The following is a 22,727-nucleotide window of genomic DNA, read 5'->3' on the forward strand; positions in this document are numbered from 1 at the left end:
TGGGCTTGATCAGTTTGTGTGCGCCAAATGTATATGTGTGTTTGAGCGTGCAGCTTGTTTTTGTGAGCTTTGTGTGCGTGAATTGTGGGTCAGTGGTGCGCCATATGTGTTTTGGTTTGTGTGCTTTTGGGAGTATGTTGGCAAAAGTTTTGCATTTGTAAGTTGTAAATAAAGAAAAAAAAATTTTTTTTGAGGTTGACACCTGAGTAGTAAAAGGGATATTTACGCCCAGGAAGGCAGAGGAATTTGGAGCGCTAGCATTACGCTTGGGTTGTGTAAGCTAGGCTGTGTGTGCATTTTAACTGTGTGTAAGCAGAAAATTGTGGATTTGTGAAAAAATATAGTTAGTTGTTTGTGAAGCTTTAAAATTGTTAGTGTGAAAGGTGGTGTTTTGACTAAGCGTGGTTAGTTTCTAAGTGCAGAAGGGTGAAGCAGCAACGTGAGCCCAGAGCTGCTTTCCCACCCCCACACACAGCAAAGAAATTGTGTTTTGGCCAAAGTTTGATAGATTCTTGGCATAGCTTTGTGAATTTTAACCTTAGGTATAGGGCTGTGACTGTAGCCTCTGAGTTGTGTTTCATTGTGTAGTTTGTCGAGAATTGTGGGTCAGACAAGTGAATAAGTGGAAGATCTTTGCACCACGTTACTGCTAGGTGAAGCTCCGGAGCTGGGATAAGGCTAAAAAGCTTTGAGGAAAAATAAAAGAATTTTCAGTATGGGGGCAAGTGAAAGCAAAGAGGTTACTAAAGGTAGTCCTTTAGGATGTGTTTTGACATTGGAAAGAGCTGGTGGATCATAGGGGTACAGAAACTAAAAGAGAGCTTATTAAGTTGTGCACACAGTGGTGGCCACTTTCTAAACTTGAGGAGGGGCCGAAGTGGCCCCCATCAGGGACGTTAGACTATAACACTTGGGTACAGCTGATGCTTTTCCATAGGCGTGAGCAGAAGTGGCATGAAGTTACTTATGCTGATATGTTTTTCACCGTTAGGAATCACCCTGAGTGGCAAAGGGCTTGTGGAATTAGACCACCCACTGACCCTTTAGTGTTGGCTCTCGAGAAAGTTAATAAAGCTAATAAGGAAAAACCCAGGAGGTGTTGCAGCACGTGCACGATAAATCAAAGGTGTACACATCCTGACAAGGTATATTGTATGGAGACTCAGGAAGAGGAGACAGAGGAATTGCTCAGACCACCCCCTAAAAGACAAGGAAGGGAGAGGGTGGTAGGAGAAATAGATTTGGAATTGCCATCAACTTCAGGTTTTACCCCTGCTTCATCCTCACTTGAAAGAACAGTAATTAATATGGGAAACTCTCCCCCTACTCCCGAGCCACTGGAGCCAACCTGACTGTATCCACCCTTACCTTCCAGTGACAGTGAGGAGGAAGAATGCTCCCCACAGGGCCCTATAGAATCAAGGACCCGAAGAAAAGTGAGAGAGGCCATTCAAGCCCCTTTAAGGGAAACAGTCACCTCTGAGGGGGAGACAGTGTTAGTCAGAGTCCTCTTTACTGCCTGGGATTTAGATTCCTGGGAAAAGATTGCTAAAAATTATCAGGTTGACCCACTAAGTGTTGCTAAAAGGATGAAATTTATGGTTAAACAACATAGGCCTGATTGGACTGACATTCAGATACTACTTGATTCCTTAACAGAATCAGAAAGGCAGATGGTTTTAAAGGTGGCTAAAGATCTGGCTGAGAATGATTGTAGAATAACACAGGATGATGTTAAGGATGTATTTCCCCTTCAGGACCCAGGCTGGAATGCTAATAAGCCAGAGGAAAGAGCACGGCTAACGAAATATCAGGAATTGATAATAAAAGGACTGGAAAGAGCAATTCCTAGGACTATAAACTGGTCAGCCCTTTATGCTGTTAAACAGAATACCTCTCAAACTCCTTCTGAATTTCTAGACCAATTGCGAGAGGCAGTGCGTTGGCACACCACCCTGGATCCTGAATCTGATGAGGGAATACAACAATTGGCAAACTTGTTTTTAGGGCAATCTACAGGTGACATCAGGAGGAAGCTCCAGAAGATGCGGGGCCCAGCAAGTCGGAATTTGGAGACTTTGCTAGATGAGGCATGGAGAGTTTTCAGCAATCGGGAAGAGGAGTGTAAACCAGGGACAAAGAAACTAGTAGCAATAATACAAGAAAATGTAAAAGGGAAACGTGAGCATGGTCCCCCAAAACAAGGACCACCTCGATTGGAAAAAAAACAATGTGTATTTTGCAAGAAATTTGGACACTGGAAAAACCAGTGTCCAGAACTAAGAAGGGGTGACCAACAGAGAAAAGGTGACCGAAAAGGGGAGGGGTGGTGGCTCACGTAAAGGAAGACTGAAGGGGACCAGAGGGCCCTACCCTAGAGGATCCTCTGGTTATAATCAAACTAGGGAACAATGAAAAAGAGGTGAAATTTTTAGTAGACACAGGGCCAACATATTCGGTGTTAAACAAGGCCCTGATACATATAACAAATGATTATGTTGTAGTAAAGGGAGCAACTGGCCAATCTGAAAAAGCATATTTTTGCAAACCATTAAAGTATAAATCGGGAAAAAAGTGGGGGATTCATCAATTTTTGTATATGCCTAAAGCTCCATCTGCACTTTTGGGCAGGGATCTGCTAGAGCAGCTGGAAGCAAAAATAATATTTAAAAATGGGGAGATTTGTTTGGAGGTAAAAGACCAACAATATGTGGAATTGTTAAGCTTAATGCTAATAACCAAAAAAATTGAAGTTGAAAATGAAGAAGAAATTATTAAGAAAATAAAGGATCAGGTATTCCCTGGAGTGTGGGCTTCTAATATACCAGGGAGAGCAAAGAATGCTCTACCAGTACAAATCTGGCTTAAAGAAGGAGAACAATCGGTAAGGGTCAAACAATATCCCTTGAAAAGGGATGACAGAGAAGGAATTAGCCCAATCATAGAAAACTTTTTTCAAATAGGATTATTAAAGGAGTGCCAATCTGATTTTAATACTCCTATTTTGCCCCTGAAAAAGCCTGATGGATCATACAGGTTAGTACAAGATTTAAGAGCTGTTAATAAGATAACTGAAGATTTATACCCAGTGGTTGCTAACCCCTACACCTTGTTAACTCTTTTAACACCTGAACTAACCTGGTTTACTGTTTTAGATTTGAAGTATGCTTTCTTTTGCCTCTCTCTCCATGAAGCCAGCCAGAAAATTTTTGCATTTGAATGGGACAATCCCAAAACTGGACATAAAACTCAGCTCACATGGTGTGTACTGCCCCAGGGGTTCAAGAACTCCCCTACTATATTTGGAGAACAGCTGGAAAAGGATTTGGAGCCTTGGGAACCACCACCAGGAGAAGGACAGCTGCTTCAATACGTGGATGACCTCTTAATAGCCACCCAGACCCAAGAGGAATGTGTGGATTGGACGGTAAGCCTCCTAAACTCTTTGGGCCTGCAGGGGTACCGGGTATCCCAAAAGAAAGCCCAAATGGTGAAACAAAGAGTTATTTACCTGGGCTACAAAGTAAGTGCTGGACAAAGGACCTTGGGGCAAGACCATAAGGAAGCAATATGCCAAACCCCGAAACCCCAGACAGTAAAAGAACTGAGAACTTTTCTATGCATGTCGGGGTGGTGCAGACTGTGGATTTATAACTATGGATTGTTCGTTAAACCCCTGTATGCCTTAATCACGAAAGGGAGCAGGGATCTTCAGTGGACAACAGAAGCAACATGAGCCTTCAACCCACTAAAGAAAGCTCTTATGTCAGCTCCAGCCCTGGGACTTCCAGATGTAAGCCGTTCTTTCTGTTTTCTCACGAAAAACAAGGGATTGCTCTGGGAGTACTAGCACAGGACCTGGGGCCGTACCGGAGGGCAGTCGCCTACCTCTCCAAACAGCTGGACATGGCAGCCAAGGGGTGGCCAGGGTGCCTCAGAGCTGTTGCAGCCATAGCAGTGAACATCCAAGAGGCACGCAAATTCACCCTAGGCCAGAAGATGACCGTGCTAGTATCCCACACAGTGTCTGCAGTCCTGGAGGCAAAATGGGGACATTGGCTTTCCCCACAAAGATTTCTAAAGTACCAGGCCATATTGGTAGAACAAGATGATATTAAAATTGTGGTAACTAACATTTTGAACCCAGCTTCTTTCCTCAGCAGGAGCATGGGAGAACCAGTAATCCACGACTGCCTGGAGACCATTGAAGCCACCTACTCCAGTTGCCCAGATCTGAAGGACACCCCTCTCGAGGACGCTGAGAGCTGGTTCACTGATGGGAGCAGCTATATCATCAGTGGAAAAAGACATGCTGAGTATGCAGTTACCACAAGCAGAGAGGTAATAGAATCTGGACCATTGCCAACAAATACGTCTGCACAAAAAGCTGAAATAATCACCTTAACCCAGGCCTTAGAGCTGGCAAAAGGAAAAGAAATCAACATTTATACAGACTCAAGATATGCATTTGGAGTGGTTCATGCACATGGAGCATTTGGAAAGAAAGAGGACTGCTGAACTCACAAGGAAAAAATATTAAACAAGCACAAGAAATACTAAAACTACTAGATGAAGTTCAGTTACCTGAAAAGGTAGCTATTATGCACATCAGGGCAAACCAAAAAGTGAGCTCAGAATTGGAAAAAGGAAATATGCTGGCAGACAGAGAGGCAAAAGACGCAGCCAAAGGTGAGGTACCCAATGAAATAGTCAAGGCAGCATTAATTTCAGATGGAAAGATCTCTATTGAAGGTAAGCCAGTATATGACAAAAAGGATAGAAAACTTATTAAGGAAGAAGAAGCAACTTATAACCAGGAAGGGTGGGCTGTAACCAAAGAAGGAAAAATTGTAGTACCTTCTTACTTGTTGTGGTCACTATTTCTAAAAAAACATGAGAAAACACATTGGGGAATGGATGCCCTGTACAATTATTTAAAGGAGAGAATTCTGGCTAGAAAATTACAAGGCACAGTTACACAAGTAACTCATCAGTGTGGTCTTTGCCTCCAAACTAATCCTAAAACCTTTCCAAAGCATAAAGTTGGACAAATTGGGAAGGGCTGTGGACCTGGGCAGCAATGGCAAATTGATTTTATGGAATTGCCCACGAAAGGGGGGTATCATTACCTATTAGTGTTAACAGATATCTTTTCAGGATGGTCAGAAGCCTTCCCTATCCGCACTGCTAAGGCACGAGAGGTGACCAAGGCATTGTTACAAGAAAGAATACCACGTTTTGGAGTCCCAGCCGCTATATCTTCTGATAGAGGGCCACATTTTATCTCGAAAATTGTACAGCAAATTAGTCACCACCTGGGAATAGACTGGGAATTGCATACTCCATATCACCCTCAACACAGTGGCCAAGTAGAGAAAATGAACCATATGATCAAACAACAAATTGTTAGCTGGGGGAAGAGGCAAATTTGCCTTGGCCCCAGGCTCTTCCACTGCCATTAGTACAGATTAGAACAAAACCAAGAACAAAAGGGAAATTAAGCCCTTTTGAAATATTGTATGGGAGACCATATGCAGTCCAAGAAGGCATAACACCCATTCAAGTAGAGGAAGAAACTCTACACAAATACATGGTGGCCCTGAATAAACAGCTTAGAGAAATTGAAAAATATGTGGCTGGGGCCCAAAGCAGAGAATTAGATGGGTCAGTACATGATGTACAACCTGAGGATTATGTATATGTTAAGTCTTTTGCAGAGAAGACTTTGGAACTACAGTGGGAAGGACCATTCCAGGTACTCCTCACCACCTTCACGGCAGTCAAGATCAAAGAACAGAAGGCGTGGATCCATCACTCCTGAGTGAAGAAGGCTCCTGAAGAAATTTGGAAAATTGCACCAGGCGACAGAGACCGAAGCTGAAATTCACTAAGAACGGCAAGTAATGGACCTATAGCTATCATGGACATAATGCAAATAGCTGTGATCCTTGTAGTCATTGCCACGAGTACAATAAGAGTCAAAGCAACACCACATCAGTACAATGTAACCGGGATTTATCGATGCCAAGGGAAAGCTTACGATCCCTACTCTCGTAGGGCTTTAAGCAAAATGTTAGGGGTCACGAATGCAAGTATGTGGGAAGGGAGGAATGTTTGGGGATATGAATATGCATTCGTACAAGATGGGTTCCATGAGGCTTACCATCCACCCATGGAACTTATCCAAGTTGGTCCTGGATGCTGTGACAAATGTTTAACCACGTGTCCTGAATTTAGACTTAAAATTGAAGGATGCGCAGCAAAAGGGTTTGATCTTGATTTTAACTTTACTCAATATTGCATCGAGTTTCACAAAATCAAAGCCAAATCAACCACACCAGTGTCAGAGAGGGCTGTAATGATCCAGACTACAATTATTTCAAAGAAAAAGGAACAACCTATAATTCCCACAATTACTAAAATTGGACCATATGCTGTCAAGAAAACAGGAATTCAGAGACTGCTAACTAAACCAGAATAGTCTCTGAAGCGAGTAGAAATGGGAATGCAGGTAAATGCTTCTACCATTCGGCCAGAATGTGCGCCATTTCTCAAAACTCCTTTTGTGGAATGGACTACTTAGCTTCAAAACCACATGCCCTCTAGTTTTAAGAAAAAGAGAGACCTCACTGGGATATTAGGAACAGGATTGGGAGTTTTAAACACAATGGATTCGGAGGTGTTAATGAACAAATTGACTGTGATGGGAAGTGATTTAGTTAAATTACAGCGGCCTTTGCAATCTTCTTTATTAGCACTAGGTAACAATCATTGGAAACTAAGCAAAATATTACCAAAATGGGAAAACATAGAAGAGCAAGACCATGAGGTAATAATTAAAGCCCTAGGCACAGCTAGTGCAAACATTTCTCTGGCTCTTGGATGTATTCAAGCACAAATGTGGATGCAGTCAGTGGCTGCTGCAGTTATCAGGGAAGGAGAGGAAGGGATATTCCCTGCTGAAATTCGCAAAATTGTTTGGGGTAATGCCTCTGAAATGGAAAGAGTGCTTCAATCTTGGAGGGTTTTGGTTAATTTTACCTATGACCCTGAGACAAATACAGTGACAGCTTTTGTTTTAACTATACATAATGCATCCATGAGCTTAATATGCCCAATAGTTGCTCTAAGACTAAATCATGAAGGGACTGTACTGTATCCTTCTGAATATAGAATGTGGGCACGAGAAGTTGAAGGAAAATGGCAGACCATTAACCTAGAGCCCTGTTCTATGAGAAAACAATTGGGATATATATGTGAGGGAACTTTAGAAGATGACAAAGGTACTTGCCTGGACACAGACCAAAGCATTTGCCACTTTGAAATGCATCTAACCAACCAAACAACTTCACTTGTGTATATAGGACAAGGTTGTGTCTGTCTCTGAACAGCATGTCCCACCATAATAATAGACAATCAAATTGTGGATGAGACTCAGTTCAATTTATGTGTTTGCAATTTTGCTAAAATCAAAGGATGCGACTTTTCCTATCAGGCACCAGTAATATCATATCAGTACATAAAGGCAAACCTGGTTACTGTGTAAGAAATACTGCCTATGCCTATAGGAATGAATTTAACCTAGTCACTCAGCTACTGAAACATCAGGAATTAAGAAAAATTTTAAAAGAGATTCAAGATGCAGGGAAAAGGACTTTGATAACGATACACCATAAGAAGAGTGTTTAAAAGATTTGGAGAACATCTGTCTCATCATTGGTGGGATGTGCTATTTGGATGGTCACCAACAGCAAATGGTTTGCTTAATGCCTTAATTCACCCAATCAGTGTGCTGCTTATTTTAGTCAGTATAAGTTTGGTTTTGTCTATTGCTGTACTGTGTTTGGAATTGGAGAATATTACGACAAATAGCAGACTTAGCATCACTATCAAATGCGTATGGCTTGGTCTTAAGAGATCGCCCCCATGCATCTTAGAGAGATGAAGAGAAATCCCCATATTGAGTAAAATAATTTATTAATTTCAAAGGAGAAGTGGGGAATGAAACACTAATCTTAGAAAATTAGGATTTTAGTTATCTTGCTGAAAACAATTAAAAGTTAGAAGGGAGTAGTTATCTGAAACTTAAATAATTGATTGTCTGTCATTTCGTGTTTGCTCAGCTGTACATACAATGGAAAAAGGCGAAATTAGTGAGCAGATCCAAAGGAACATAGACAATGCAACCAGAAACCTATTCTTTAAAAAATTGGACTATTCCCAAAAAAAATTTGTATTGTCAGTGATAGAAAAGGTCAAGAGTTTAGGGTGAGGAAGACTTGCCTTACTTCCTCCTTTTAAGACCCCTCCCCACAAAAACCACCCCAGACTTAATTTAAGAAATCAATCACGCATGCTTAATAGCTATTCAAGCTAATTATCATAGGAAGCGGGGAATGGGAGGGGCTGTTATTATGAATATGTATTTGTTTGAATCCTTTGCTAATAAATAGACTTTGTAATCACCTGTGATTTAGCAGTGCATATTAGAGGATTACCTCACGCTGCTGCCCAGCACTGAATAAACATACACTTTCTACCTTTAAACTGTTAGAGAGTCTTTTGTCCGTCACAGTTGAGTGCCGGTATTTCACCAATACTCATATTTTGGTAATTCAAAAGGAATCTCTAACTAAATTAAATGGAATTAAAAACTTAGAGAAAGCTTGGACAACTGCTGCAAGTTCTACAATCTGTGGTGATTCTTCTACAAGTTCAACGTCTGATTCCCAATTACCATTGTTAGGGTCTTTCCATGTGACAACTGATTTATGTGATTTGCCAGAGCCATCTGTAAAAATAATAAGAGCATTAAGAAAGGACTGTGACTTTCTAGGAGTTTTTGAGTAAAATTCAAAGGAAGGTGTAGTAGTTTATACTTTGGAAAAGGAAGTGAGATTTGTCCCATAAAACATGCTGAAGCAATTTGAAAAACCTCGGATTGCTGACTTAATAATTCTAAATACAGGGAAGTAGTGGGTATAAACATAACAGAAATCATTTCTGGAAAGCATTGAAACTTGGGATCGGTCTTTCATGATCAACTTAGAAAGGATTTCAGGGCAAGTAGTAATCATTTTGAGCATTCGATAAGATGAAAAGATCCATTCTAAAATTAACAAAGGGTCGGACAAGTCCTTTCTCAATTGAAAAACCAAACCATAAAAGTGTGGGCGTTCTCCTAAAACAGCAAATCAAAAAGCTGACTCTAAGTGGTATCAATGGGCTTGGTGAGTGTGCAGTGCAGTAGTTACTTTACCCAACATGGTTCTGGCATCCGGTGTTAATTCTCTAGGGGAATTTAGGTCCATGTTTCCCTTTAATAAATCAAATAAAGGAGCCAAATCCTGGTTTGTGATTCCAAGGAGGGTCCTAACCCAGTTAATTGACCCAATAAGTTTCTGCAGATCATGAAAGGTGGTGTGTTCCTCCTGCAGTTGGATGATTTGTGGTGTGATGGTACACTCAGTGAGCCTGTACCCTCGGTACATCCAAGGAGAGGATTGCTGTGCTTTATCTTTGGCTGCTTCTAGATCAGACTTACAGATCTCCTCCAATGTGTTGGTGGTGACAAGTTCCAGAGTGGTCTCCTTTTCCAAGGCAATCAGACTGTTGTCCATTGTGGATGATTCAGATACCCTTTTAGGGCCCCCCTTGGCAACTTATCTTTTAGATAAGAAATCCTTCCTTAGGATGACTCATGCTAAAGAAATGTTCACCCCTCCTCTATAGACGCAGTGTTATCTTTTAGTTTTCTAATTGGTCTTTTTTCCTTCTAAGTAATTGGTCACTCTTTCACCTAAAACTTTAAAGTAGTTTTTCAACCTCTAATTTTATTGGTCCACTTCTCAAGCCACCCTAACCCTATAAAACTCCTTTGATATTCTACGTACTCGTATTTACTGCTGGATCCCTTCGTAGAAATAAAGTTGCCTCTGGAATTTCTGTGCAGCATTGCCAGATCTCTTTCTTGCTCGCTAAGAAAGTGCTGCAAGCAAAAGAAATCACAGAAGAGCTGATAGCCTAAGCCTAGGCCTTGCTTTCATTTAAGCACTTTGTAGCTGACGTCTGCCTAAGGCAGTCAGGAAGATCTGTTCTGTTCAGAACATTTTATCCGGGCTTTCTGTAGCCGCCAGGGACGATCCATGTAGTGTAGTATCATTACTTGGGGGAATTTCTTTCCAATTTTTGAAAGGATCCTTGCCACATACCATTGACACATTGTTGGGGAGTTTCACATCCCTTGTGGCAGGACGCTTCTATGGTGCCTTTTCAGCAATGACTGTTGGTTGATGGAAGGAACGGAAAAGGAGAAGCTTGGCGCATATTCTGGATGTAAAGGGATCCTGAAAAAGCAATCCTTCAGGTCAATAATCATTAATGACCGGTGCCTGGAAATCATGTTAGGAGAGGGCAGTCCTGGCTGCAATGCTCCCATTTCCTCAATGATTTCATTTACTTTTCTCAGGTCTTGAAGCAGCCTCCACTTCTCACTATGTGGCTTTCTGATAATGAAAATGGGGGTGTTCCAGGGACTATTTGTAGGGACAATAAGCCCTTTTTCCAATTGTTCACAAACCAGGGACTCTAGCGCAGTTAGCTTTTCAATGGGAAGGGGCCACTGATCAACACAGGGCTTGTCTGAGGTCCAAGTGAGTTTTACAGCACCTTGCTCATCAGTGGTCCTTGCTAAAAATTTTCTTGAGTCTCAGTCCCCATTGGGATAGGAGATTCCTACCCCAAATACTTTGTCTTTAATAATAGATTGCTTGGTGGCCCTCCAGTCCTTTAAATGAAACAGAATGTAAACTCCTCATTGTGTTGCTGTGCCCCCTAGTTCCCACAAGTGTGTCGAGTGAAGGAACAAGAGTTCACTCAGGTGACCAGTACTTGTATGAGATAATGGTCACATCTGCTCCTGTGTCGACAAGGCCTGTCCAGGTGACAGTTTTTCCCAGGCAGGTAACATCTCAAGTGATCTCAATCTTATCCAGGCCAATCTGCTGGCTCCATGTAACATAATTTTCGTCAGCAGCATTGTCGTCTGCCCTTGGCAACAGGAAATCCTGAGTGAAAACTATTCCTTGGGGGATGAAACAAGGAGGGTTAGGGCACTGTGCTAGCCCTGTAATCTCCTGATTGGAAGCAACTGTTAAAACAGTGGGCAACACATAAAAACCTTCAATATTATGTCAGTCTAGTCCAATAATGAGAAAGTCTCTTGGCTGCAGTTCTGGTCCTAGCCGGGCTGTAGAAATAATGTGAAAAATAAAATCAGTTATCATTACTGACCGGGCAGTTGACAGCTCCAGTCAGGAGCCGGATGGTACTGAGGCAGGCAGGTCCCTGACAAGGCGTTGGAAAAAGAGGTTTGGTGGGTTCCAATGTCTGGTTTGCCAGTGTTCAGCCACGGGGGTTCTTGTGTCTCTGTGTGCTACTGTCCCGTGCTCTGCTTGGAGTTTCCTGACTGGCTGCAGCAGTGTACCTGGACTTGGTGACAAGAGTTAGTTTCTGGCCTGGTTTTATTACAAAGTTTTTGAGGAGTTCCCTTTTTGGGTTTGCAACAGTTCCTTACCCAGTGTCCCTTTTGGCCACAATTAAAACACTGTCCTAGCTTTTGGTTCTGCTGTCTTTGAGGACCCTTTTGAGATTCGATTAAGGCGTTAGCTTGCACTTGAAGAGTGGCAACATGCTCTGGAGTAGCCAACTTATTACAAGCTTCCACCATCTGGGGGATGGTGGGCTCAGGGTCAGAGGGCAAAGCCTTTAGGGCTTTCTTACATTCAGGGTTAGCATTTACCTCTGCTAGCTGTTTCAGTAGTCTCTCCCAAACCTGGTCCTCAGCCACTTGTTTATCTATAGTGAGTTTAAGCCTATCCAGAAAAGTCATATAAGGCTTGGTAGGACCTTACCTTATATCAGTAAATTCCAATTTCAGTTTACTTGCCTCAGGTACTTGTAAAAAGCCTTTTTAGCCACTTCCATAATGTCATTTAACATCGGCCTTTGCAAATCTCTGGCCTTCAGTTCCAGGTCGGTATGGGTTCCCTCCCCTGCCAGCTGGTCAAGTGTAATGCCAGCCCATGCTGGTTCCCCAGCATAATCCAGAAGCAATTTATTTAACAGTTTTTTCTACCCCAACTCCCATAGCAAAAGCTCAGTAGGGGATAGCAGCAATGTCATTAAGTATTTTATGTCATAGACAGTAAAGGTATACTCGGCAAAAGTTGCTGAAACCATGCTTGTAAAATGGGGAGAGCTCCGGCCATGATCTCTGCCTGGTTTTCATAGTTCCTTTACTTCACTAAATGCCGAAACCTCCCAGCATGAGTTGCCTCTCCTGTTATACCTTACTGGCATTATGGCAAGCCTAGAATCCAAATCCCACTCACGTTTCTTCAGGGCCAATCTTTTAATTTTTTCCCAATTTCTCTTCCTTGACTCGAACCAGGGGAAGTCTTCCTCAGAAGAGAAGGGAGAGGAGGATGATCCGGAGGAGCAGCCCTTGGCAATGAGCACCCTTTTGTCTCTCGGGCTCCCTCCCTTGCTGGGCCTCAGTGCAGGCCAGGGCAAACTAGGCATTGCCATTTTGGGGGTGGGCCCTACTGGAACCGCCTTAAGGATAGTTCTGGTCTCATTTTAGGGGGAATGGCAATCAGTGCCAATTCTGGCAGGGGTGGATGTTGGTGGCTCCTCAAGGTGGTGGTTGGGCCACGAGGATATGAGAGCGGACTGGCAGGTGGGGCTGGAAGTGAGGACACCTGAAAAATTTGGGCTTCGACCAAGAGTGTTAGTTGTGATTTCAAAATGGCCACCATTTTCGGCAGGGCAGATAGTGGGGTAACAGCCATGGGTACTTTTACTGGATGGGGACTGCAAGGTGTTAGGAAGGTAAAGGGGATAAGGAGCTGTCCTAGTTTGGAGGACAGGTGTCGCTAAGAAAGGCAGGAGCCTCTCTTTGAAATGGGGAATGCAAACCTCCTTCCTCCAAATTATTATTATAATTTTGAAATTAAGGGTCTCTCAGGAAAATATATGGGAAATAGGAATAACCATTCTTTACTAGGAAAAGTAAAATAAAAAACAGTGTTATAAAGAATAAACCTAAAACTCACACCGAGTCAGAACACAACCTGAGACCCTGTCAGTCAGGGTGTCAGTAGCAGTCCGATTCAATGGTGGCTGCAGTCCTTCTGGACTGGCAGATGTGGTTCAGTTGAAGCAGTGATCCTGTAGAAGGGTCAGTTTTCCTTCAAAGGCCCAATGGTGATGTGGAAAAATCCAGTTTTCCTCTGGAATCCAGTGGAAAAAAGGCTGCTTTGGTGTTCCAAATATCAGTTTTTATCTAGGTAGGGAAGGCTTGGCCCCCTCCCCCTGTCTGGAGCATCTCCCAGTGGGATAATGTAATTTTACCAGTCATGCAGTGGGACTCAATGACCCATTAATAGACGATATCTTCCCAGAGGAAGGATGGGTTGTGGAAAAGATAAAGATGACTCCCCCACCTGGTGTTTAGCAGACGGCCTATTAGTACAGAATATCTCCCACAGAGATAAAGATCACTGCCCCACCTGGTTTTAACAGAAGGTGATAGAATACATACTTTTGGTCAGATCCTGTATTGCAGCCTAAGACGGGAGCACATGAGGGCACTGGAGAGACGGAGTGGGGGAGATCCATGATGACCTGCACACTGCCATTGGGGGTCCCAGGTGGAGGGTCCAAGGACAACAGATATAGCACGGCGGGGTCACCAGCAGAGCTGCATAACTCCCCAGGCCAGCTTCAGGCATAGGCAGAAGCCATCTCAGCCCCATGTCTGTTATCGGGTTCAGTCGCAGGGCAGAGGGTGGAGAAGAAGGCAGGATTGGCAGTACTGGGATGATCCAAATTTGGAGCTCCTTTCCGTCCTCCAAATAATTTTTCCCTCATTCTCTGTTCTCTTTCTTCCAATTTTATCATGTCATATACTTTTTGAAAGATAGTTATTAGTTTTTGAGCTGAGCGATCCCAATTTGCAGACAAATTATAGAACTTCCTCCCAGTCAAGTCCCAAAAGTCCTCCAAATAGAGCTTATCTTTGGAACCCATAGGAGAGTTTTCATAAACCAATAGGATCAAATTTTGGAGCTCCTTCTTTTCTAATTTCTTTCCCTGATAAGCCAGTTTGAACTTAAAGTCCCTGTAGATGTCTTTCTGCTCTACAGATGTCAGGAAACCCATCTTTGAACTGAAGCTGAAGTGCCAACTTAAATGAGAAAAAGAGTAGATGGGATGGATCTCGCCCTTCCTCTTACCTTCCCTAAAGGCAAACATGCTGAGGCAATCTCCTCCTGACTCCACAGCCATTGATGGCTCCTGGAGCCTTGATTTGGTGCCAAGAAGGGCAGGTCCTGCTCTTGGCTCCCCAGAGGATGGGACCGAGTTCCAGTGTGTCCTCCTGAATTTCAGGAGTCCCTGAAATTTCAGAGCATCAAGTGAAGCTGCTGCTGATCCTAGCCCGGATATTAGGATCAGTGGCTTCACGGAACTCAGCAACCTTGTGCAGAAAGAAAACCTGACCTGATTGTTCGGGAGCTAAAAAGCTTCAATAATACAGAAACAACAAGCCAAACAGATTACATTGAATGTACCAAGAAAGGTGGTACAGGGAGGCTAATTCCGTGCACGAGGGCAAAGGCAAAAAAAACAAGGGCCAGGGCAAAACAGAAATATTTTTAAACTTGGAGGAGGGGAGAAGTTAGAGTGGAGTTTAGGGAGGGGATCCAGTAGGGAAGGGCGATTAGGAATATTAAAATTTTTGCAACAAGAAAGAAACAATGACAATGAGGAGAACAGGGAACATTCTGGCAATGATTAACATACTGAACAGGAAGGTTCTGGGCATGATTTTTCTACTCACTTTCACTGCAAAGGATTTTCCCACAGCCTTAAGCCGAGGTCATTTATTCTTTTAGCCCAGCATGACTATGACCAGAAAATGATGGTGATGACCATAACTGTAGGAAATAAGAAAAGTCTTACAGAATAATGACCTTTTCCACCTTTGTTAAATCCTGTTCACTTCCGTTCACTTTTGTTCACTGAAAGGCACTCTGGGAAGGGTTCAACTACAGGTCAAATGGCCAGAGAGTGGGTTGGTGGTTACCTTGTGTGTGAGGCAGTGATTGGCTGGGGAGATGTGTGGACATCACATGATCAGGGAGCTGACTGGGTAAAAGGACACCTCAACAGCAACACCACAGTGACAGGCAGCCAATATGGGCCTGCTTCAGTAAAGTTTGAGTTAAGTTTGGGTTAAATTTTGAGTATAAAAAGGCTCAGTTGGTTACAATAAATGATCTTTGGAGCAAGCAAGCAAGCAAGCAAGCAAGTCTGTGCGTCTTTCTTCCTCATTGCTACGTGTGACCGTGAGATGGCCATGACTGTGACCATGAGATGGCCATGACAATGACTCAGCTATGATCCTGACATGACCATCATGTGATTGTGACCATGAGTTGACCATGAGATGATCATGACCATCATCATGACACAACCATGACTAGGAGATGACCATGATATTATTGTGGCAATGAGTTGACCGTGAGACGATCACGAGATGAGCATGACCATTTGATGGCCATTACTGTGACCATGCCCATGAGATGATCATGACCGTGAGAAGACTGGGACCACCAGATGACCATGACACAGCTTGATCACAGAGGTGATCAAGACCATGGGCTGACCATGAGATGAACATGACACAACCATGACCATGAGGTGATCATGATGTGCTTGTGTGGCGTTAAATCACTGGTTCTCTGGGCATCAATTTGTCAGGTTGTCTTCTTTAATGAGCAAAGCAGATAAAAGTTGCTATAAAGTTGTTAATTGCGGAAGCACATCAGTCTCAAAATGCAAAAGAATCACAGGCACTAAGTCCATGCTAGGTTTTCATATAAAGCCCCAAATAGAAGCAGAAGCTGCTGCTGGAGGTCCTGGCAGGGCCAGTGTTGATGATGGCAGTGAGAGTGCAGGAACAGAAGCAAAGCAAAGCAAAAGCAAATGGCAAAAAGCATGAGCTGTCCCCAGTGCATGTTCTTATATAGAAACTTCCCAACAAGGTAAGACACAAACTCGAACCACTACTTCTTAACCTATTAGAACTCTAGTTTCTTAGCATGCCAGACTATGTATAAACCACGCAATATGGTCTATCTTGTTCTATCTGGAAAATGTAAGCAATATTCCTACTATAGTTTTATTATGTCTAAAACTGTGCTCCTGGAGCCTCCACAGAAACAGTATCTAAGTACTTAGTACCTAAGTAACTAAGACTGGTTTTCAACCTTTACTAGAACTCACACTTCTATTCTGGCATCTGAGACCTTTTACTCAGTAAAAGCACCTAAAGCTCATTCTAAAACTTACTTGCTTACTTATTCTAAAATTTAAACTACTTTACGTGTGAATTGCTTAACATACTTCAATCCATCCAAAGGCTTTAATTCAATCCCTGCACTCTGATTTTTCTCTGAAGAATTCAGAGAGACTCCTAATTCACTGGCTTCAACACCTCCCTTTTCTCTTTGTTAAGATTCCCTTAACAGACTTATTAATCATCTGTTGACGCATTGGAGGAAACATAGCACTATGATTAGCACCACTACTATGATAACTAGAATGTACAAACCCATTTTTAAAAACTTTTATCACCCATGATGTTAAATCCAATCCACTAAATAGATCATCTAACCAAGTTCCATCATCAATTTTGATCTCTGCCACACCTTCCCTGAGTTGTTGTATGCTTTTGTGGATAGATTCTGAATGATCAGATAAATTCATACAACACATTCCGTCAAAATCTTCACACCCATGTGCCTGTGCTAATAAAAGAAAATTAATTGCAGCTCTGTTCTGCAAAGCTGTGTGTCTATTACTGTTAACATCTGTCAGCATGTCACTCAATGCAAGGGAAATAGAACTGGTCTTCTTACTCAGCCAACACCCTAATTGGTTCAATTGTTTCAGTGCCACTGCAGAGCTAAGTTGTGGCAGGAGAAGAGATGATGGGAATCTCTTCCCAAAACCCCAAGGTATAAAATCATCCTTGCAACCTGGTTTATAGAGATGGGTAAATCTTTTGCTCTATACTTCATAGAATTTTTCACTTTGGGTATTAGCAAAGTAAGTTTTCCAATACTACACGGTCCACCTGTGATGTGTGCTGGGATGGCAGGCCAAACTCTGTCCACAAATGAAAAACATTCCTCTTGGCAATTGATAAATAACATTGTTAAATGCAGACTGAACCGAAGAAGTGTGATTCCACCAAAGAGTTTGATTTTTATATATAGCATGAGGAGGAGAAACATCCTTGACTAAAACTCAATTTCTCTCCATGTGATTAAACACAGCACAAAAGTTAATTCTTACAGAATCAAGGATGTCCAACTCTTGTGGTTCGAAAGTTGCATTGGGAAGGTGGGGAATCCAATGTTTTTTTCCAATCCCATGTTTTAACATGGGTCTGAAAATCCCACTCTGATGTTTCTGCCAATTGACCTTGAATTGCTTCATCAACTTCTACAGGAATTGGCCAAACATCCACAGGCATACCAACTAGGTAAGTTGAGAATGGCTTCTCTAGGATCATGTTGGACAGGCATATAGTATCCAGAATCGTCACCAAGGACCCGATCTGGGACCTCGTGTAAGACTGTGCCCGAATTCTGAGGGGTTTAGGGAGAATGACTGTCAGTGCAGCATCCCAGAATCTCTGGGAGCAGGGACTGGCAGTGTGCCCTGGCCACCCCTGGGGATCCTGCCCCCTGCATCCTAGCCTGGTGCCACTTTCACCATACTTTCCCTTCCTGCCTTGCCCAAAAAACAGACAGCCAGGTCTCCACAGCTTCCCCAGCACTTCCTACATTGCTCTGGGCTGGCTTGGTGGCCAAGTGGGTAGCTCGGGCAGCCCAGGACCACTGGGAGCTGTTGGGGTCTTTGTGCCATTGAGCTCCTTCCCTGTGCTCACCAGCATCCCCCAGGAGAAGCCTCAACCGTGTCTTATCATTGGAGAAAAGGAATATGAGAGGATCAAGGAATCAACTCGAGCCTCAACTATTGTGGAGCGTTGGGGCAGGCTGAAGACCCTGAAAGCCAGACAGGACACTGCTTTCATGGGCATCTCCCCTCCTGCTTCTCCCTTTTCCTGCTCCGCAGCTGGGTGTGAGGATGGTGACCTCAACAAGGGGGTCTTTTTTGTCCCTCAAGTTTTGGGTTACAGGGGAGGCTGCAAGGCTCAGGGCTCCATTGAGAGCTGGGCAGCATCCCTGGAATTGAGCCCAGCACTCCCAGCCTTTCAAGGGCATGGGGTGTCAGCCCAGAGAGGTGGGAAGGGGCCCATGGCTGTGCCAGGTCTCCAGGTACTCATCATGTCCCCACGCTGTGCCCGGAATGCAGCACCTGAAGCATGACCCCTGCAAGCCCTTGGGAAGGTGCCCAGGATTGAGCAGCGCTTTCTGTCCCTGCAGGAAGCCCTGAAAAAGGCCCAGATGGAGGAGCAGAGAAAGGCAGAACTGGAGGACGAGAGGTACCATTGGAGACATATGGAGGAGGAGGAGCAACAGGAGAAGCAGAAGCTGCTTCAGCGGGTGACGAGGATGAGGCTGGAGCACGAGGAAGAGATGCAGGAACTGAACGTGGTAGGGCCAGGACTCCCCGCTGTCACCTGGCACTGCCTGAGCCTCCCCTGCTCCTTGTGCTCCCAACTCTTCCTCTTCTTCTCTTGCCCTCCCGTTTCCTGGGTCCCAGTGCAGCTCCGAGCCACAGACACCTCTTGTCCCCACAGCTGTTCCTCAGTTCCAAGTACAAAATGATCCCGGATAAGCAACTGTCGCTGTTTGCTACAAGCGGCAAATAAGAGCATCACACTTCTTGGGTGGAAGGAAAAAAGCAGTTTATTGAAACCCAACCTATATTTATAGGACTATTTGTGAATCTCAAATGGGACAGTAGTTCATTGGGCATTAGGAGAAAACTTCCCATGTCACGTACATCATGCACTGTCTCACAGTCAACACCAGGTGCTAATCTTATGTTTATTAATTCCTTTCTATTTGCAAGAAAGCTACCACCCTGGGAAAAAACCTGACTGGAGCTGAGAAACTGTCACAGCTTGAGAAAGAGACTCAGAACCTGAGAAAAGACCTGGCTGAAATTTGCCTAGGCCTTCAGCAGTGTTTGCAAGTCCCCCTTTTAATTTAAAAAGAGAAAGTAAGAGAAGTGTTTATAGTCCCCCACAGGACCCTTTGCAAAGGAGAACAAACACAACTCAGGAGATCTGAGGACACCTCAAGTGCCCAAGGAAATCTTCACACCTGGTGTTTTTTTTTTTTCTGCAAAACTAATTCTAATACAATAACAAAAACCCGCCATAATTCACCAGACTTATAATTTCCAATACATTTCAGAAAACCCATCTAACAATATCTCGATGACTTAAAACAGTTCCAAGGGAACAGATGAATGCTCATCCTCTGCTTGTAGAGGGACCATCTGGCTGGTGATCGGCATGTTGGTCAGCATTTGAAGGCTGTGCCTCGGCTACATTCTGTCTCTGATGTCACAGGTCAGGGCAGACACACCTTGCAGGCAGCCAGCGTACCCTGGTATCTGTTGAGACACAAGCGTACCTGCGACCCTAAATGATAAGTTCATGTGGGCCTTCCCAATTGTTTGTGGTCAAGTCCCACATAAAGACCTTTGCTTGAGACAGACGTGTCTCATCTGCAGCCTGTAAGGAAGTGAAATGATTCACAATAACAGGATTTTTTGAATCTTATGGCACAGTAAGGTGATTGATGGTGTACAAAGCCTTTCCCAATCAGCTGTGTGGTGCTTCACCAGCCACTCCGTTATCTGTTTGTCAAGAACACTCTTTGACCAAATTCAAAGGTACCTGAGAAAACTATTGAAATGCCATTGTGACTGCTTTCAACTCAATTATCTGAGCAGAACCTGTCTCATGGCCTTCCAGCATGTGCCAACTAGACTCATTCTCCCAGGTAACAATGGCCTTACCTGTTTTGCCTGACCCATCAGTGAAGACAGTAGGACCTTGCACTGGCACCTGACTACTTTTGGGTCTCAAAGACAACTCAACTGTCTTTGCTACTTGCAGTAGCTTATGGCTGGGCAGATGACAAGCAATCTGCCCTGTAAAATCTTGCAGCACACTTTGCAAGGGAACGCTATTAACAAAGCCCCCTTCAAAGAACTCCTGCTCCACAGGAAATACAATCCTTGCGGGGTCGCTGCTATCAATTGGATGCATGGTAGACAGCATTTGATTATCAGTCAGGCAAACAATTCAAACACCGCCCTTGCTATCTTGTGCAGCTGATGCGGCAAAAAGTCCCATTCCAGAATGTGCAAGGGATCAGACCATGTGTCATTCCACTGGCCAATGATACCTGTAGGATGTAAATCCAGATTGGTGATAAACACAGTGATATCAATGGAAGGATCCACTTGGTATACCTGATGAGTAGAAAAAGCTTGCTGCAGCCTGCTGCAGCGCATCAGGCTACTACGACAACCCTGTGGCAAGACTTTCCATTGATATCTCTGTCTTAGCTTAGAATTGTTCACTGCAGGCACCTTAAAAACAAATCTTGGCCTATCTTCAGGACACAAGGGGATTGTGAAAAAGCAGTCCTTCAAATCAATGACCAAAATGCCCCATCCAGCAGGGAGCATGGTGGACGGAGGCATACCAGGCTGCAATGCCGTCATGCCCTCCATCACTGTATTTGAACCAATTGATTAAGGGCTATCAACTTAATTTTTGGTAGGGGCCACTAGTTCTGCCAAACAGGGGTATCAGTCAAGCACCATAAAGTCATCATAGGATAATTCCTGCCCTTCACCTTAGTGACCCCAATCAGAAATTTGAAGCAATGTGTGCTCCCCAGGCTGCCAAAACTCAAACCTCTGGAGTTGAATTTGAAGTGGGGTGCCGCCGCCTGTTTTCAGAGTGCACAAAATCTGTGGGTGCTGATCAGAGATACTCATTGTCCAAAAGACATGTGACGGTCCCATAGATCACAACCCACCGTCTTTACGATCTCGTTGATCAGCCCTGAGAACATACGAATGAAATGACACAAGTTAGGCAATGCAAGTACTGCCAGGATAGTGACAAGGGGACATAGCGTAGAAACCATAGCACAAATTTGACCTGTAAAATCAGCATCAATGACACCTGGGTGAACAAAGATTCCCTGGAGCGTAGCATTAGATCTTCCTATGAGCAGTGCACTCAGCCTCTGACCCAAAGACCAAGGGCATCCAGAGGAACCTTGTCTAACCCAACAGAGTCTAGGATGACTGTGGCTGCGGTGTGTACATCCACACTCTGCTGGCTGCATGCTGGCTGAGGAAACCTATGTCAGCCCTGGGTTCTGAGGCACTGCTTGAATTTGTGCGCTGCAACCAAGAGCACTCATCTGACTGTTTCCCTGGCCAGCAGCAGGCTGTTTTGATTTGCATTGGTTTGCATAGTGACCTGGTATTTTGCACTTAGCACACAAAAAGGTAGGCATATCAGCCTTCTGCTGCTGTGGTTTCTTCTTATTTTTGCCTTTATTCTTCCTCTGTTTCTGTTGACCACCCCTCGACATCATCTGATGGTGCCACACAGCAGCTGCTAAAGCAGAGATTGCATGATCTATGGTACCTACATTAGCACATGCCTGAAACATGTCAGTCAATGAGGGGTCTCCCAGCAGAGCCTGTGTAATTTTTGCACAATCAATATTAGCATTGTCTCTGGCCAGCTGTTTACATAGCAGCTGCCTGTCCTGGCTTGAAGGACAGGTGTCTGCCAAGTAAGGCAGAAGTTTTCCTTTGAAATAGAGACCTGAATTCCACTCCCCCCAAGTATTATAAATGTTTGAATCAAGGACTCTGAGGCAGAGATAAGGGGGTAGGAATAACAGCGCTTTTTACTAATATATCTAACTGTAGAAGCAGAAAAAACAGCAGTTGTTAAAATTACTAACAAAACAGAACAGATAACTTGGTTCCAGTCCTTTCTTTAGTTGTGGGCACACTCTCTCGCAGCGGGAGCGGAAGTGGGAGGGGGTGGCCGCGGCTGCACCAGTCTCAGGGGGGAGCAGGCTGGAGCGGGCAGCTCCTTGCTCACCGTTGGTGTCCAGGTGATTCACTGTGTTCACAAAGGCAGGAGGCTGTAGCAGGGCAGATGCAGGGCAGGTGATCGCAGAGGGTCTGGCTCTCCTGCGTTCGTTTGCGTGACTCAAGACCGGGGGATCCTCCTCCGAGCTCGCCAGAAACACGAGTCCCCTCCGGAAGCATGAGTGCCCATCTCAAAGCCGATCCCACCTACCCCTTTTTTCTAGAGTCCTCAAAAGGTCTGGGGTGTAACCAGCCAGATCCATTGGCATGATAATGGGAAAAATTCTTTAAATTGACACAGTAATAGAAAAACACTCAACCCCCAACATTATCCACCCCGAATTTTTTCCATGCCAACATGCTACAGCAAATTAAAACTTTTAAATCATATACATACATGCAGTTACAGGCACAGTATCATAGATAGTTCACCCTAGAACAAGGGCTCCTTGGGGTATGCATCAGGTCTTTCCATTCTTTTTGCATCACCCACCAAGTGCAACCTGGTCCTTGAGCGAAAACCACCCCACGAACAGGACTGT

At 44.0% G+C, this 22,727-nt stretch overlaps 1 protein-coding gene and 1 pseudogene across 1 annotated transcript; one reads left to right on the forward strand and one right to left on the reverse strand.

Annotated features, from left to right (window-relative positions):
- LOC130258910 (zinc finger protein 721-like) overlaps window positions 1–22,727 on the reverse strand; it is a 415,188-nt pseudogene that overhangs the window by 183,201 nt on the left and 209,260 nt on the right.
- LOC130258691 (uncharacterized) lies at window positions 2,995–7,781 on the forward strand. The gene is made up of 2 exons (XM_056502311.1): window positions 2,995–4,341; window positions 5,708–7,781. The coding sequence occupies exons 1-2, from the start codon at window positions 3,733–3,735 to the stop codon at window positions 5,819–5,821; spliced, it is 723 nt and encodes a 240-aa protein (XP_056358286.1). The 5' UTR covers window positions 2,995–3,732; the 3' UTR covers window positions 5,822–7,781.

The sequence above is a fragment of the Oenanthe melanoleuca genome, chromosome 13 (genome assembly GCF_029582105.1).
Source record: "Oenanthe melanoleuca isolate GR-GAL-2019-014 chromosome 13, OMel1.0, whole genome shotgun sequence".
In the NCBI taxonomy this organism is placed as follows: domain Eukaryota; kingdom Metazoa; phylum Chordata; class Aves; order Passeriformes; family Muscicapidae; genus Oenanthe; species Oenanthe melanoleuca.

Bases quoted from the DNA above. Each gene is read 5' to 3' on its own strand.
- LOC130258691 (XM_056502311.1), top strand. From the start codon at position 3,733: ATGAGCCTTCAACCCACTAAAGAAAGCTCTTATGTCAGCTCCAGCCCT. The intron at 4,342-5,707 runs GTAATAGAATCT...GTATATGTTAAG, and splicing joins CAGTTACCACAAGCAGAGAG to TCTTTTGCAGAGAAGACTTT.